At 52.3% G+C, this 16,116-nt stretch overlaps 1 protein-coding gene across 1 annotated transcript in view; it reads right to left on the bottom strand.

The window, feature by feature from the left end:
* CLIP2 (CAP-Gly domain containing linker protein 2) overlaps positions 1 to 16,116 on the bottom strand; it is a gene marked incomplete at both ends in the record, with an annotated part of 50,607 nt that overhangs the window by 18,173 nt on the left and 16,318 nt on the right. Inside the window, 5 exons of the mRNA XM_084250142.1 lie at positions 4,057 to 4,117; positions 5,787 to 5,890; positions 6,775 to 6,972; positions 7,662 to 7,875; positions 9,717 to 9,841. Coding sequence (XP_084106268.1) covers positions 4,057 to 4,117; positions 5,787 to 5,890; positions 6,775 to 6,972; positions 7,662 to 7,875; positions 9,717 to 9,841 — 702 coding nt within the window. The remainder of the gene's footprint in view (positions 1 to 4,056; positions 4,118 to 5,786; positions 5,891 to 6,774; positions 6,973 to 7,661; positions 7,876 to 9,716; positions 9,842 to 16,116) is intronic.

Genomic DNA, 16,116 nt, shown 5'->3' on the forward strand with positions numbered 1-16,116 from the left:
GCTTCCGGATCCGAATCACCAGCAACTTGGGGCAGGTGAGGCCAGAACTGAGACATCCAGACTCCACAGGAAGGGGGGTTCACAGCGCACCTGCAGAAACACTGATCAAAGGGGACTCCCCATTTCCCTGTCCCAGTTCCAATCTTAGGAGCTCGACCCAGCCTTGCCTGGGTCCCTTGACTTGCTACACTTCCTCCTTACACACATGGGGTCTGCCCCCCACTCTAGAGCAAAGAGCTGCCGCCTTGGGGTTCCCTCAGGTAGCTGAGTGCTGGGATCATTAGCTAAGTGGGGGCGGAGGTCCCCCAGCTGCACTAGGAATGTTTGAAGGTCAGAGGTGCCATGGCACCCTACTCCACTTCCCTCTTCAGGCCTCACTCTGCACAGCAAGTTCTCAACAAAGAGTTGATTCCTACACAAATGAAATAAAGCTGGGGCATTATTTAATTAATAAAATAATCACATAAACCCCTGGATGATGAAACAACAACAAAACCCCAGACTGTCAACTCTAAGGCAGTTACCCAATATCTTCACCCGGGTATGGCAGGGATGAACACACTTTTATTTGTGATGCAATATGGCAACACCCATTCAAGAACCACAAACAAGTGTCCCTAGCCTGTGACGACAGAGTCCCCCTCCTGGGAAGGCACGTCCCCATGTCCCTGCCCTGCCGTGGCATTGGGGACATGACACCCCGAAGGCTTATATTATGGGAAGGTCCACAACAATAAATGACTAGGGAAGATAATTTCAGATTATGATTCAGGCCAAGAACAGAGCACCAGGCTGAGGGTAAGTGAGGGGCAGGCTGTGGAGGACTTGCTGAGAAATACAATTTAAGGGGAGACTCAAAGGAGAAGCAGGAAGCACCGACTGAGGCAGAGGGTGGAGAAGTGTTTCAGGTGGAGGAAACTGTGTGCAGAAGCTCAGAGGAAGGACAGTAATTGGGGTGTTCCTGAGGCAGAGAGGAGTCCCCCCCCCACAACAGGGCTGTAAGGCGGGGGGGTGCCTACGGCTCCTCTGGCCACTCCGTAGAGCTTGTCTTTCACCTGGGGTGATGGCACAAGACGTGTGAGTGGGGATGGGGCAGGACTCAACGGTGTTTTTAAGCGATTTGGGCCTGTCTGTGGTTGGCTTCCCAGTAACAGGGGAGGGGCTGGGTGGGGGTCAGCTGGACAAGGCGAGTTGCTAATCACTGTAGCGGAGTGATAAGTAGGGTCATCATACCACCTCCTCTCCTTCAGGGTAAGTTCCTAATTTTCTACCATTACATTTTTTAAAATGCTTTTTAAAGGCTACCTGACTGTAGTCTGGACAATGAACAGTAAAGGAACAATGAAGAAAACAGGGGCCTGCAAGGCAGAGGCCACGAGGCTGCCCAAGGCAAGACAAAGGGTCTGGCCAAGAGAGGTGGCCGTGCAATGAAAGTCATTCTGGAGGCCAGGTCAAGAGGATTTCTGGTGGAGGGATGAGGGATGGACACAAGTCAAGATGAACTTGACCTGTGACACTAAGCTGGGACATGCTGAATAGCTTAGCTGTGACAAGCTGGTCAAAGACGAAATGGTGGAAACTTAAACGTCAGGTAAATAAATGCATGTATGAAGGTTGGTGTGGGAACAACGTGCTTTCAATTCGGCTACAGTGGCACTGCAATAAGAAATATGAATAAAATTAACTTTCTCATTTAATATTAAAAAAAAAGATGAATTTGAGCTGTGGGCCTGTGCAACTGTGTGGATTGTGGGGTGAGTCATGAGACAGCAAAGATAAAGGGGTGGTGTTAGGGGGAGCCAGGAACAAAGGAAAGCTCTGTCTTGGACACATTACATGTGGGGTCTGTCTTGGACACATTACATGTGGGGTGCTGCATTGGGTTACAGAGGGTCTCCCCAATATCCTATCCACCTGGGACCTTGGAATGGGACCTTGTTTGGAATAGGATCTTTGTACATGTAGTTAGTTGAGGTCATATTGGATTAAGATGGGCCCCACATCCAATGACTGGTGTCCTGAGAAGAAGGCCAGGTGAGGAGACTCGGGAACACACATGAAAGAAGGCCAGTGAGAGGGAGGCAGGCAGTGATGCGGCTATAAGCCAGGAGCGCCAGTGTCCCGTGGAGCCCGCAAAGGGACCCAACACGCACCCACCCTCCCAGGCCTGCACTTTGGACGTCTCCCTCCAGAACTGTAACAGTCCACCTGAGGTGGTGAAAGCCACTGAGCTGCAGTAATTAGTTACTGCAGCTAACTCAGGAGGCTGCTCTGGGGACCTGTGACTTACTCTGGGGGAGCTGTCGGGTAGACATGCCAGGGTTGAGTGGGGGTGAATGAGATAATTGTGGGCTTCTAAAGGGCACTAAAAGCCACAGACTGAAAGCTGTCAGGGAGAGTGCAGACATCAGCGAGTGACTGGAGCTCTGCCCCTGGACAGGCTAACACTTGGCGGGCAGGGAGGAAGCGAGAGGTGAGACGGGGGCACCTTGCGTACTTGGGGGAGTAAAGGAGGAAGAGCAGGGAGATGAGGAAGAGAGGCCCTGGGGTTTATTCTGGAGTATTCTGGGGTTTATTTTTGACTTTAAGATGTGTGGGGATGAGTGGACTTTGGGTCAATTTGCCTTCTAGTTGTATGAATAGGGTCATGCAGACCTATGGATAGGGTCATCATACAATCAGTCACAAAGGAACTCTTCCTGTCCCACTCGATGAGCTGTCTGCCATTCTGCCCCACCCCTGCCACTCCCAGCCAGGGCTGACAGGATCTGGGTGGACACCTGATCCAACGCCAGCGAGCCCACTGGTGAGCCTGGGGCCAATCAGATTCCCTCATGAGTTCGGCTGGCAGCTGGCTGGTGCAGGAGCCTGGGCAGGGTGAGACGGGAGGATGTGGAGACCTATAGACACCACGAGAGAAGACACAACTAGACCAGGAGTCATGAGAAGAGGGAGCCCCTGAGTGGGAGAGACCAGGCATGGCTCCTGATGCTGTTGCCTGATCCATTTCCCTGAACTGCCTGCCACTGGGGTTACATTTCCCTGGATCCAAACCCCATGTTGATGGGGTTAACAGCAAGGATCTCTGTTTCTTGAAACCACAGGTGCTTGTCCCAGGAGCCCAGCCCCAGCTGCCCTGCAGGAAGTCAGTCAAATGTAACCACATGCTCTGCCCTCTGGACTAAGAGGGAAACATCCATCAGAGCATCTTGACCCTGAGCCTGGATTGTGCCCTGATATCCATCCTCTAAGCTTGGGCACTAAAATCTGCTCTGACAGGGGCACCTGGCAGCAGAGCCTACATAGACTACATACATCCTCCCCTGGCGGTGTCAGCCAGGGACAGCACCACCATACACACCTCAGCTGAGCTCTGAAAGTCGAGGGGTCTTAACATGGCTCTTTCATAGAATCAAAAAACTAATTTCCCATGCAAATGCAGAAATGGCTGGTGTGATGATTCCCAGAGTGTGGGCCCCATAGCTGCATCACCTGCTAGCATGCAAATCCTCAAGCTGCACCCGGGCCTAATAAATGGTCACTCTGAGACCAGAGCTCAGTGTCCCGTATCTGGACAGCTCCTCAAAATGATGACTTCTCCTCGAGAATCATGATCTAGTTCAACTCATATTATAGATGATCAAACTAAAGGGAAGAGGCTGCCCAAGACCAGTTAGGGCCTGGCCAGGGCGCGGAGAGGGACTGAACTCACCATTTCCCACCCCATCTGACAGCTCCAGTCTTTATCTCTCACATCCTTGGAGTGGGGGGATGGGGAAGGGGGTGTGGCAGGAAAGGCCTTAGCAAGGTACATCCCACCCAACAAATGCAGCCCCTGGGACTCCCGGAGCTGAGCCATCCCCATTCTCTGACACCTCAGAGTCATGACCTGGCCCCTCCCTGCTTTCCCAGGGAGCCTTCCCTTTTCTCCCTCCCAATCCCCCCAGGCCCCTCCCAAAGGGCTCAGAGTCATGCCCTGGAACCCACAGCCATTTGCCTTCTAGAGCCAAGCCCAGGGTGCCCAACAGGCCATGGAATGGGTTCTTTGACTGTTACCTCCAGGTCTCCCTTGGTGATGGACTCCTCCTCCACCCGGAACTGCAGGTCTTCCACCTTCCTGCGGGGGAAAGGGTGCGGTGTGGGCTTCACCCAGAGTGGTGGGCTCTGCGAGTCAGCCATGAGAGGTGCACCATCGGATGGCCCAGAGCCCACACTCAGACCACGGGAGGCAGAACCTCTTAGAAAACCTGCAGTCCTCCCAGCCTCCTAACCCCGGTGCTGTGCAGAAACCACCAACTTCTCTGAAACAGGAATGGTCAATCCACAGCTTTCTTCCCCAAGGTAGTTGTGGCGGAAATGGCAGATGGGTTGAGAATGGAAGCACAGTGCTACCAGCACCAGCTCTGCTTTCAACACCACAGGGACAGACACTGCCACACGGAACAATCTGGAGAGTGGTGTGGGAAGGGGAAGGAAAGTGGGCTTCTTCCTGTGCTGATCCCACTCTCATCCACAGGCCCCCAAATCAGGGGCAAGAGTCCCAATCCCTGCTCCTCAGCGGGGGCCAGCCTCAGGGAAATTGAACATCACCCTTATATGAGCCAAGATAGTGCAGGAGAGAGACACAGGCACAGCTCACCAAGCTTCTCTTACTGGGGCCTCCTCACAGTGCCCAGCATACAGATGGGGAAACTGAGGCCCAGAAAGGGCAAGTAACCTATCAAAGGTCACGCAGTGAGTACACGCGATGCTAAGACTTTCACCCAGACCTTCCCTGAACACAGATTCCACATCATCTTAAAGATCTGTTTTGTTTGTCGGCATCAGGCTCGTCACCATGGGAACCAGATGTGTGGGCCCCGACAGCCGTCTCAGGCAGATATAAATAAGCCCTCCTCGGCCCGAGTCAGACGGTTACAACAGCCTGTGGAAACATGCCTGGGCTGAAAGCCCCAAAACAGACCCAAGGTGAGGGGTGCTGAGGATGGGGGCTGCCCGCTGCAGGGGCACAGGGAGGGAGGGCTGCAGAAGTCTGTGTATCAGCCAGGAGAAAGAGAGGCTCTTGGGTGAAAGGAAACCTCATCCCTGCAGTTGTGTCCCACCAGGCAACCCAGAAGTCAGGGTCACAGATAAAAGCATAGCCCCGGGTCTCTGGCAGGGCAGACAGAGCCAGCATCCCTGCTGACAGGCTGGTGGCCTCAGGCACACCCTTCAGGTTCTGTGCCTCGGGTTTCCCACCTGTGACTTGGGGCAACCCCTGCCTCCTGGGCTAATTGTAAGGTCGAGAGAGGTGATGTGGGTCGAGCACCTAGAAGCAAGGTGTTTCGGGATCCTGTGGCTGCTGCTTCTCTGAGCCTGTTTCCGGGCATGTGGAATGGGAATGGGGCTTCAGGACACAGGGAGCGCTAATCACAAAGCCCGGCCCAGAGCGGGTGCTCCATGGCCTTGAACTGGCTCATGGATAGGGCCCCCCGGCATTCTCACAACATGCTGCACAAGCCAGTGGGCAAGGACAGTGAACCCCACACAATCAAGGAAGGAAATGGCGCCTCCCACATTCATATGTGCTGAGTGATTCACTTCAGTTATCTTGTAAATCCTCCCAACAGCCTGCAGAGAGGGGACCTTCACCCCATTTTACAGAGAAGACAGGGGTCACAGAGCTCATGTCACTAGTTCTGCAATCACAGCCAGTATGTGATGGAGGCAGGATTTGGATCTGGACCACTCCTGCTTGGCATTCTCAACAAGATTCAGGGAAAACCAGGAGTGGTCGGGGCGCTTACCTCCGCTCCTCCTCCAGCTGGTTGGACAGGTCTACCTTTTCTTTCCGCACGCTCTCCACCAGCAGCCGGGCCCGCTGCAGTTTCTCCTCTGCTTCTGCAACATACTGGGCCCCAAGCGAGGGCCAGGACAGGGTCAGCCTCCTCCTGGGACCAGTGCAGGTGGCAGATAGGCAGGGGTAGTGCAAGTGGCGAGGCCAGGACCCCTGGTCACCCCTATCCTCCTGCCATTCCTATCTGGGCATGGACTGTGAGCCAAGAGGTGAGGGGGAAGAGTCAGCAGAGTGCCCAGTGGGAACTCCATGTCCACCTGTCCCCAAAACCAGGCACCCCAATACCTCCCCTCAGTCTTTACTTTGGCTTCAGATTGTTGTTGTCCTGTGAAGATCCCTATCATGGGACACACATGAGACTGGCCTTAATCCCAGCAACAAGGGAGTGGTGAGCCAGTCCCCAGTGGGGACAGAGGCCCAGGACGGGGCTCTCTTGGGACAAACACCAGGGAGAAGAGCAGACGTGTCAGCAGCAGACTCAAGGCCGGGGACAGGTGTCCTTCCCTGATACCTGACCCACAATCTGTCCAAAGTGTGATCCAAAAATGTGGGCAACTGTACACAAAATGTTTACAAGAGTATTATTTAGAAAAATTGAGAAATTGGAAACAACCTAAGTCAGTGAGGTCACAGCCTGTGATAAACAGCAACGCAGTCACTGAATGGGGCAGAATTTTCCATGACCTAGAAAGTGCCTGCACTGCAGGAAGCAGGAGAAGCAGCACACACGAGCTGCTGTCCAGGTCCTGAAAGTATGTATACAGGAAGGAAATGCACCAGGCCAGAGGGGAACAAGGAGAAGGGGGTGTTGTGATGATATCTCACTATTTGTCTGCACACCCAGATTCTCCTCTCTAACCATGAGTAACTTGTAAGACTGGCTCCAGGAGGCCACTGGGTGCCCTCTGGGTGCCCCCACTGCCCAGTCTGCCGCCCACCTGCTCGTGTTGTGCCTTCAGCAGAGCGATCTCCTTCTCCACCTCGCAGATATGGCTCGTGGCCTTGGCCACTTCAGCCCGCTCCAGGTCCCGCTCAGCCAGCAACTGCTCAATGTGCTGCTGCTTCTCCTTCAGTGCCTCTTGCAAGGCAGTTGTGCCGGAGATCTTGCGGGCGTATCTCGAAGAGGTCTCCGTGAGCTGCGGGAAGGCGTGGGCATGGGCAGGACTCAGGAGCAGGAGTGGCATCCAGATAACCCAGAGCCACCCAGCAGGTGAGGGCCCACACCTCCACTGCCAGGGTCCTGCTCCCTCCCCTGCTAGTGCCCTAGTGCTCTAACCATACTTACATGGAAGGAATCATGATGTCTAAGATCCAGGGAACTTCCCCCAGCCTGGAGTGGTAGCTCCTGATAGTCACGGCGCTGGGATTTCTACCTCATGTGAACCCCCTTGCCTGGGCTACCTTCTTCCGGACCAGGAAGAAGCTCCAATCCTGGACTGGGTCTGGATAGAAGGCCCTCCACCTGGAGGGTAGTTTCACTTTCCCCCTCACCGCCCAGCGTTGCTGTGGTGGACTTTCTGAACCCACTCCCCTGCACCTGTATGACCTGCTCTGTATCTGTATGACCTGTCCTGTATCGATGTGATCCTCTTTAACCCCCACAGAAGGGCTTGGGCTACTGACAAAACAATAATATAAAAATAACAATAAATGTAAATGGACTAACTTCCCTATTAAAAGATATGGACTTTCATTTTTGTTCAAAACCCCCAAATTGAGGGACACCTGGGATCACAGCAAGTCAGGGGCAAACTGGGATACCTAGACCCCACAAACCCTACCTTCCATACACACCGAGGGTGCCCCTCCCCAGTCCCACACTCACCAGGCCGCTGCGGCTGGGCCTGCCCCCCACAGAAGAGGCCACAGAGCTGACAGAGCTGATAGAGGAACTGCTGGGGCTGTGGGTCAGAGCTGAGACCCCCATGGCCATACGCTTGGTCTTCTTGGCCTTGGCAGGGCTGGTGGATGGGAAGCCGATGCGGATAACCTTGTGGATGGGCGCGAAGAGACCAAACTTGGGTGGGCACTGGAAATACCTAGGGAGGCAGGAGAGACTCATGCTGCTATCACAGCCCCACAATCTGGAGCCTCGGGCCTCAGTTGTCCCCCACATCACTTCAGAGTCCAACGGAGAGGCTCTTCCTCCAGGCCCCTTCAACCACACACTCAAGACTGACAGTACTCCCAGAAAGAGAACAGAGGTGAGTAGGAGCTGAAACTCTGCAGATGTGAAACCAGAATATATACCCAGTCACTGGGAGGAACCCAGAATATATACCCAATTGCTGTGGAGGAACAGCAATTACTGAGTATCTGTTCTGCACCTGATCCTTTACATAAATGCTCATGTGCTCCCCAACCACTCTTGTTATTCTACATTTTCACATGAGGACACTTAGGCTCAGAGAGGTGAAGTAACTCGCCTGCAGCCAAGTAGCTGGTTAAGTGGCAAAGCAGGAACAAGGCCTCCTTGCCAGTCTGCTGGGCTCCAAAGCCCACTGTGCTTGGCTCCCACATGCCTTTACAGCCATGTCACACCCCGCTCTCATGGCTGCCCTGAAGCCACCCTCAGACTCCAGGAATCCCATCTGCTCTCTGCCCATGGGACTCCCTGCATGGAGAACAAAGGCCTAGGAGACACCTGGGGGTGGGGGAGCTGCTGTCCAACCTGCCCCAAATTCTGAGAGCAAGAGTGAATTAGGGGCCTCCCTGGTGGCGCAGCGGTTGAGCGCTGGGTTGCGAGGCTGTCCGCGGCCTCTGCGGCGCTGGTTTGATCCCCGGCTGCTCCCCTGCCACCGGAGGAGGGTCCCACATGGCGCGCAGACCTCTCCTGCCTCCCGCTGCTCCCCTCAGCAGTGTACTTCGGTCCTTCTGCCTGCTCTGCTCCCCGCTCTGGCTCTAGTGAATTCTCTCACCCTCCCACGCTTCTGACTGTACCCAGTGCTTGTATAAACAAAACAAACAAACAAACAAACAAATAAATAAAACATGCCTCTATTAAAAAAAAAAAAGAGTGAATTAGGAAAAACAGTCATCTTGAAAACAGAAAAGCATAGTGTTGTCATAGCCATGAGGATGGATCCTCTTCTCTCAAAACCTCTCTGCTCAAGGAGTCCACACGTGGCCAGGGAGCTAGTCCAGTCCAGTTTCTGACATACCTTGAAATTGCCACCCCATCCTTCCTTCCAACATGGGATTTTTGCTCAGATGGCCACCTGGCCTGACTCTCCTTCCTCTGGTCATTTCTAAAAGCAAACCCTACCTTCCTCCAAGGTCTGGCCCATGTCTGGCTCTTCCCCTGGTGGCCTGCTCTGCACCTCTCTTCAGAGCTGTCAGCCTCAGCAGGGCCACAGAAACCAGCCCAGGACCCCCGCCATAGGTCCCCAGGCCACCTAGCCTTAGCCTTACACCCGACAGACACTGCTCACCCACCACCTCACTCCCCGAGCCCAGACACAGCCTCTCATGGCCCAACTATTATCCCGGCAGCCATTTCCCTTTCTTTGGGCACTGTGATGATTTCTTGTGCCACCCAGAGGAAGCCCCGATGGCAGGGACCACTGCTTCCCCCTTGCCAGTGTACTTGGACCTCTTAGCCATGTGTGGGACTAAAGACTCTTCTAGCACTTGTCCATGACTCTGTGTGACCTTGAGCAATGACCTCTCTGGACTCTGTTCTCCCATCTGTAAAATGGGAATGGTATTTCCACCACCTACTGGGCTGCTGTGACAGGAGGGAGGAGGTAGCACCTATACCACAGTGTCTGGCACAGCCACCCACACTCTCAGCACTGGCTGCCTTAGAAGCCCCATCCCCTGAACCCAGAACAGGAAAAGGGGAGATCCCGCCCACACTCCCCAGAGAAGCCCACCATACCTGGTGCCCGCCACCGCCCCATCATTCTTCCCAAGGGGCTCGTCCAGCTCCACGCCACACCACTCGCCCTTGGCAAAGTCTGTCTCCCCCACGTACCGCACCACGCCAGTCTTCGTACCGCCAACCTGTTGGCACACGGAGAGACTCAGGTCTAGAGGATGCAGTGGGCAGAAGCACAGATGGCACAGGTGCCTGATGCCCAGAATTATCCCACCCTCCTTTCCAGTCTACAGGGGAAAGGGAAGCAGGGGAGAGTCCCAAAGCAGACAGAATGCATATAGGTATAACCAAGGCTTCCCAGTGCTGGCCCATGCAAGAACTCTGGGGAAAGACAGACAGACCTGCTTTCAAATGCTGCCAGTTTACAAGCTGTGTGAGCTTAGGCAAGTTACCCGACCTCTCTGAACTTTAGGATCTTCATCTGTAAAAATGGTTTTTGCATATACTAGAGTCTCAATAAATGTTATCCTTGAATGTAGTTTGAGTGGTGGTTGCCAGAGTCAGATTGGAGGCAGAGGGAGATGGGGATAGAATTTCAGTTTTGCAAGATGAAAAAGATCTATAGCTCTAGCGCACAACAGTGTGGATGCACTTAACACTACTCAACCATACTTAAAGTAGCTGATAGAGTACATCTTATGTTCTATGTATTTTAGCACAATTACGAAAACTCCCAGGACAAGTCAACAAAAAGTATGACTATTCCTGTAGAAAAATTTGCATTTTTTTAAATTGAAGTGATACACAGTCAAGTACTTTCAAAGACTTAAAAAGTTCTAGAAGTTTTCCACCTCTCCCCAGAAGCAAATAGTTTTAACTTGTTACAAAGTTGAATTTTTTGGTATTTACCACTGTATCTCTCACATGCTTACATGGATACTTCTGGGCTTTTCAATTTTGGGGGAAATTGCTGACATCCCACTAGGTAAGGCAAGAAAGTGAGGCATCAGCTTAGCACAGCCACTGCTTTACACCCGCCTCACCCACCTCCAGGCTCTGTACCCCCCACCATCCATGTCATGGTCTACTCGGTCATTGTGGTGGAGTACTTCCTCCACCTGAAGAAGCACATCCTGCAGGGTTTTCTCAGAAAAGGTGCATGAGGAAATGAAATACTTGAGTCTTTGAATATCTGAAAATAGTTTTATTCTATCCTTGTTTTTTTAACACAAAATTCACCATTTTATTCATTTTAAAATGCATAATTCAGTGATTTTTGTACATTCACAATCATCACTTTTATCTAATTCTGGAACATTTTTATCACTCCTAAGAAAATTCTGTACCCAGCAGCTATTGCTGTCTATTCCCCTTGCCAGCTATTGGCAACACTCATCTACTTTGTCTCCACAGATTTGCTTATTCTGGACATTTCCTATAAATGGAATCATACAATATGAATATGTAGCCTTTTGTGCTTGGCTTCTTTCCTTTAGCATGTTTTCAAAGTTCCCTGGGTGCATGAGCACCAGTCCTGCATTCCTTCTTACAGCCGATTATCGTCCGTTGTGTGGCTGCACCACATCTTGTCCATCTGTCCCTCTGCTGAGGGCCTTCTGGGTTGTGTCCACTTTTCAGTTGTTATCAACATCATTGTTGTGAAAATTCATGTACAAGTTATGTGAACACCTGCTCTCCATTCTCTGGGTCTCCTCACTCCTGAAAGATTGCTTGATGGGCCCCTTTCTTCAGGTTTTCAAAGGGTCCGGTGTTGCTGTTGAAAAGTTCAGACATTCTGAGTCCTGATCCTTTCCGTGGACCTGCCTTCCCACTCCAGAGCCTGCAGGACTTCCTCTCTGTCCCAGGGCTCTGCAGTTCCATAATGGGGTGTGTTGGTGTGGGCTTTTCACCCAGAAATCCTGCCCTTCTGAGGAATTTTCTCTAATGCCTTATTTGACAGCCACCCACCTTTCCCTCTGTTCTCACTTTCTGCTACCGGGAACATTTAAAAGTCGGAGCGTCTGGTCAGGCTCTCTGATTTTTCTTTCCTGTTCTGCATCTGCCTTTGGCTCTACTTTCTGGGAGATTTCCTTAAATTCAGCTTCTAATGCTTCTCAGAGATTCTCATATCTATAATCAAAGTTTTAGTTTCCCAGAGTTCTCACGGTGACTGAATATTCAGTCATATATTTGCAATGTGCTGTTTGCATTTAATGCCTACATTACTTTTTCTTATTTCTCAGAGGAGTACCTGTTTTCCCCAGAGAGCTTTCTGGTGCTGTTCACCACGAAAGGGCACAGGCTTGGTGGCCAGTGTCCTGGGAGTCGAGTGAGGAAGAACATGGTGGGGACAAGGGATCAGTCTTTGGGAGAAAAATACTCAATCCTCTTTTTTTTTTTAAAAAAAAAAAAAAAAGGTTGACAATGTTTTTTTTTTTTTAAAGATTTATTTATTTATGCATACAAGAGCTGGGGTACAGGCCAGAGATGTGGGAGGTGAGAGGATTCACCAGAGACAGAGTGGGGAACAGAACAGGCAGACTGACTGAAATACACTGCAGAGGGGAGCAGCGGGCGAGACAGGAGAGGTCTGCTGCGTCATGTGGGTAGCTCTCTGACCAGCAGGGGATCGAACTCATGCTCCAGAAGCTGTGGATTGTTTCATAGGCAGGGCTTAACCCCTTGCGCCACCAGGGAGGCCCATTAATCCTCTTTCTTGAGCCCAACCTGCCTGGGATTCTCTTACCCAAAGACTTGGTTTGACCCTCTCAGGAGATACTGCATCCATCCCAGACATTTGCTGGAGGAACATCATAGGCAGAGGGCCCAAGGCAGGATGGATGTCTCAAGACTTCCACCAATTCTCAACCAGTTCTCTCTCTGGCACCAACATCAGCCCCCTTTCCAGAGGCCACCATGCGGCTGATTCCTGAGCTGCCTGTGGCCTCAGCTGTGCTGGATTTCCAGTGTAATTGTTGCTATTTCTTTGTCCTTGAGGCTTTAACGTCTTTTTTTAAAAAATCACTTCACCCCCTAATTAACCGCCCCCACCATTTCTTCCACATCCACTAGGCACCAGGCACACTGAAGACCCAAGTTCTAAACCTCACAATTCTGAGGCGGGCAGTGTCAGCCGTTACTGGACAGAGAGACTGAGGTTCAGAGTAGTAAGAAGCAGGTGGGCCTCACTCTTCTATTATACCTGCTGCCCCTATCCCAGCTGGCTCAGCTACCAGGACTGTCATCCTGCCCCCCCACCTCAGGTGGGGGGGTCTTAGACTAGAACAGCACCCTGCTGCTTCTCCCTCCGTCCTCAGGGGCCTGCGACCAGAACCCTTAGTCTGGCCCTCCTTCCTCAGCACAGCAGAGCCAGGCGGGTAAACTCAGAGATGGGAGCAAAGCAGAAACAGACAGGTTTCCAGAGGAGATGGGTCTGATACCTGGCACTGCCCCCAAGTCAGCACAACCTCTGGACACTCATCTCCCCAGAACCCCACCTGCGTATGCCAGGCCTTACCCTCTAGAGTTTTAAATTTTTATATTTTAATTTTTTTACTTAAAAAAATTAGGACTATTTTTGGAGCAGCTCTAGGTTTATAGAAAATTTTAGTAGGAAGCACAGTTTGCATTTACTCCCTCACCTACTCTTCATTGATACATTAATGTGCTGTATTTGTTAGACAGTGAGCCCACATGGATACATTATTACTACCTAAGTCCAGAGTTTTCATTAGGGGTCACTCCTGGTGCTGTACATTCTATAGGTTTGATAAATGTTGACAAAACCAGTCTACCAATGTAGATTCATATAGAATAGTTTTACTGCCATAAACGCCCCCCTGAGCTGCCTATTGATAGCTCCACCCTTCATCCCACCCCCACCCCAGCAACAACTGATCTTTTTACTGTCCCCAAAGCTTTGCCTTTCATAAAATGTCACACAGTTGGAATCACAGTGTGGGGGCTTTTCCGGCTGACCTCTTGCTTGGCAGCGAGCAACAGCAACACCCAGCAGGTCACAAGTCCCCACTCAGCAGGGAGGCGTGAGGGCTTTCCTCACACCAGGCTCTGCTGTGGACACTGGGGGTTCTGGGGGTACAGCCCCGTGAACCAAGTGGACAAGATCCCTCCTCAGGGAGCTCCCGGCTGGGAGGGAAACAGACCGTAAAGGAGCTCATTCTTTCCAGCCTTGAATAATATTCCATCGTCTGGGTGTACCTGGGCCAGTTTATCTTTCCATTCGCCTATTGAAGCACATCCTGGCTGCTTCCACATTTTACCAATTCTGAATAAAGCTGCTATAAATATTCATGTGCCGGTTTTGTGTAGATGTTTTTAACTTATTTAAGTTATATGTGGTAAAAGTATGTTTAAAACTAATAACCGGAGACCATATTGCCAAATGGTCTCCAAGGGCACCATTTGCATCGCCATCAGTCATGCGTGAAGCTCCTGGTGCTCCGCTTGGCAAAAGGCTCCCTCATGTCCACTCCCCGCATGTCAGGCCCCATCTCCCCAGGATGAGCACCACACCCCCTCTTCCCACCAGCCCCTCCCTTAACTGTGGGGCTAGAGTCCCTCCTGCTTGGGCCAAGCACCAACTAGAAGCCTGGACTCACAAAGCAATGGTGGTGGGTAGGTGGAATTCATGATTCTCGGGGACTTTCCTCTGAGGAAGTCAAAACTAGTAACTCGCTTAAAATAAACACTCATGCCTCATGGGGAGAGGAGGGACTCAGAGCTGCCCAGCTCTGTCAGCAGAGGCTGGGAAGAGGCCTCCCATCTCTGCTGGGAGGGTAGAGTGGGGGCTGGTGCCCAAGGTCTGGAGCAGCACCTGCTAGGTGAGGGTGAGGGCAGGGGCAAAGGAATGGGGGGGGGGTTGGCAAGAAAGACACTGGCCTGAGGGCAGATAAGTGAGCAGATGCATCTCACTTTCAGGGAGATGAGACCAAGGCAGCAGCCCCCTTTCCCTGACCATGGCCACTGACCTGAACAACAGCTAGGAGGGGTGTCTGGGGCTCAGCTAGCTTGTCATGCACCAAAACAGTGCACCTGTGCCTCCCTCCCTCAGGACACCCAGCAGGTCACAAGTCCCCACTCAGCAGGGAGGCGTGAGGGCTTTCCTCACACCAGGCTCTGCTGTGGACACTGGGGGTTCTGGGGGTACAGCCCCGTGAACCAAGTGGACAAGATCCCTCCTCAGGGAGCTCCTGGCTGGGAGGGAAACAGACCGTAAAGGAGCCAACAAGTAAAGGCTGTTGTTCCAGGTGGCAGACAAGGGCTAACAGGGATAATATCAGAGGCCTCAAGAAGTGGAACAGTGGACAGTGGGGAGCCAGGGGGTGAAGTCAGCCAAGTGCACCGGAGCAAAGGCAAGAATGAAGGAGCAGCAGGGTGTTATCTACGGCTGTTTCACTGAAGGGACAGATAATGCATGGAGGAAGGAGTAAGTGAGGAGGCGGCTCAGTTAAGTGACCTGCCTGGCATCACAGAACTGCAAAGTAGCACAGAAGGCATGGACACGGGCTGAATTTCCCAGCATGGCAATGGTCAGCTGGTGCCTTCATTCAGACTTATAGCAGCCCCAAGGACAGCAGCCTCAAGGACAGCTTAGGTAACATGAACCTGTTTGCCCAGAGAGGAAGACACAGGGACCCCAGGAGTCCTGTCACAGCAAGTCCAGGACACCACCCCCCAACACCCCCCCCCACATCCTCTCTTGTCCCCTCCCTCCTGTCTCCACCAAGCAGCAAGTATTGCCCTTAAGTGTGAATCAGCTCATGCAGCTGTGCAGAACTGTCCACCGCCCCTCTGCTCTTGGAGAAACGTCCCAGCCAAGGGAGTTGACCTGCACCACCCTTCGGATACCATCCTGCCCGGGCTCCCTCTGCTACCTGCCCAGCCTCCTGCTCTTCTCTGTTTCTCAAGTCTCTCAGGCCACCTGTCTCTGCCCAGCATCATATCCTCGCCCCATTGCACAGTCAGTACCAGGCCATTCCCCGATCTCAGCCTCCACACCTGTCCTGAGGAAGCCGACCACCAGGTAAAGCCTCCGGGACCAGCTCTCAAAGCTTCCTTGTGGCATTTACAGAGTCCGTAAGGAAATTCTTCACATAGATCAAGGTCTCATCCTCCCTGTCCCCCATATTATAAGCTGCTAAGGGCAGGGACCAAATATGGCCAGGCTCCCCACCAGCTTACCAGGAAGAGTTCGGTCCCTAGGGAATCAGACTGGCAAGTTAGCCCCTGGGGTGGGCGGGGCCCAGAGATCACCAGGCTGGAGAGAGGCTCATGGAGCAGAAGGCAGACTTGGGGGGCTGGCTCAAATCTTAGCCCTGCCCTGTCACCTCAGACAGTTATTTAAGTTCTCTGAGCCTGTTTTTCCATTCACAAAATAGGCACAGTAAAATCACATCACAGCACAGGCTTCAGGATTCAGTGGGACAAGGGGCATACTCGA

This window comes from Talpa europaea, assembly GCF_964194135.1.
Source record: "Talpa europaea genome assembly, chromosome: 12".
Classification (NCBI taxonomy): Eukaryota; Metazoa; Chordata; class Mammalia; order Eulipotyphla; family Talpidae; genus Talpa; species Talpa europaea.